Source organism: Rhizophagus irregularis, chromosome 23 (genome assembly GCF_026210795.1).
Source record: "Rhizophagus irregularis chromosome 23, complete sequence".
Lineage (NCBI taxonomy): Eukaryota > Fungi > Glomeromycota > Glomeromycetes > Glomerales > Glomeraceae > Rhizophagus > Rhizophagus irregularis.
Window position 1 is genome coordinate 709311 of NC_089451.1, and position 1379 is coordinate 710689.

Here is a 1379-nt window from a genome sequence, read left to right on the forward strand (position 1 = left end):
GAAGAATCTGATAGAAATAAAATTGTTTTTCTACAAATATTATGTGACAGGATAACTTATAAAATCTAAAAATTTATAAATCAATATAGCTTTTTATTTATCAATTTTAGAGTTATGATTTTATTACCATTAAATGCACTTTAATAAGAGGAATCTAATAAATATAATTTCATCCTTTTATGATCACTAGATCTTAAGATATTTTAAAAATTCAAAAATTTTTAAAATTAATTTTAACTCCTACAGTTTAAGGGATAAGATTTTTAGTAATACTTATAAATTTTAGTTTTTTTATTATCATAAATCCCATTTTATTTGGTAATATTTATAAAAAGAATGTTAAAAAATTTCTAAAGTAAAAAAAAAAACTTATTTTTCTTATTTACTTAATTATTTTATTATCTAAAGTCCAATATATAATTTTGATTAGTATTTTTGTTTTTATATAACTATAAAATTACTTTAAAAAAAGGAAAAGAAAAAAAATAAAAGAACATTGAGTTACATTAATTTAAAAAAAAATTTTTTTTTTTTATAAAATTAAAGGATAAGGAAAAGAAAAATAAATATTTTTTTTTAAACTTTTAATATATGTAATATATGATATATTTAATTATAAATTATTATTAATTGAAGGATTAATTTTACATTCACCTCTGGTGAATTTTATCAGGATGAATTTTGCTATAATTTGCATTATGCATAAATTTAATAAATTTTATGGTGATAGGTGAATTTCACCTTGATTTTCATAAATTTTTTAAAATGTTTTCCCCTGAATATACAAAGACGTCACTTTTCTCATTTTGTTATTTTTTTAAAGAAAATCCTTCTTTCTTAATAATAAATAACCTTAAATAGTTAGTTTCTTAAATAACAATATGGAATTTAATGCTTTTTGTTCTGATTATCATAATAATAGTTATGAGATAAGTGCTTTTATTTCAATATATTCTGAACCTTTTAATGATAATTTTACCAATATAAACCTTTTACTATATTCTAAACCTTTTAATATAAACTTTTTGCCATCATCTTTAGAACTTTCTGAGCCACCTTTTGTATCACCTGTATTACCATTTGTATTACCTGTTGAACCACTTTTAACTTCAGATGATAATTTTACAGATATAGAACCTTTGTTACCTTTAGAACTATCTTTTGGTAATAGTAATTATCAATATAATTTGGCTGTAGGAGATTCTTTTGATAATTGGTTATTAGTTAATACATTTATGCATCAATATTGCTTAGAACGTGGTTTTAAATATCAAATTTTCCGTAATAATAAAGATTCTAATGATTCAACTATTATCAGATGTAAATCATTTCATTGTTCATTAAGTGGCAATTATGAACCTCAAAAAATAATGGATTAA

General features: G+C 19.9%; 1 protein-coding gene across 1 annotated transcript; it reads left to right on the top strand.

Moving 5' to 3' along the window:
- Positions 1–881: 881 nt before the first annotated feature.
- On the top strand, positions 882–1379 carry OCT59_015133 (uncharacterized protein; the record flags this gene model as incomplete). The annotated part of the gene is made up of 1 exon (XM_066139800.1): positions 882–1379. One exon carries the CDS (start codon positions 882–884, stop codon positions 1377–1379), a length of 498 nt encoding a protein of 165 aa, XP_066002639.1.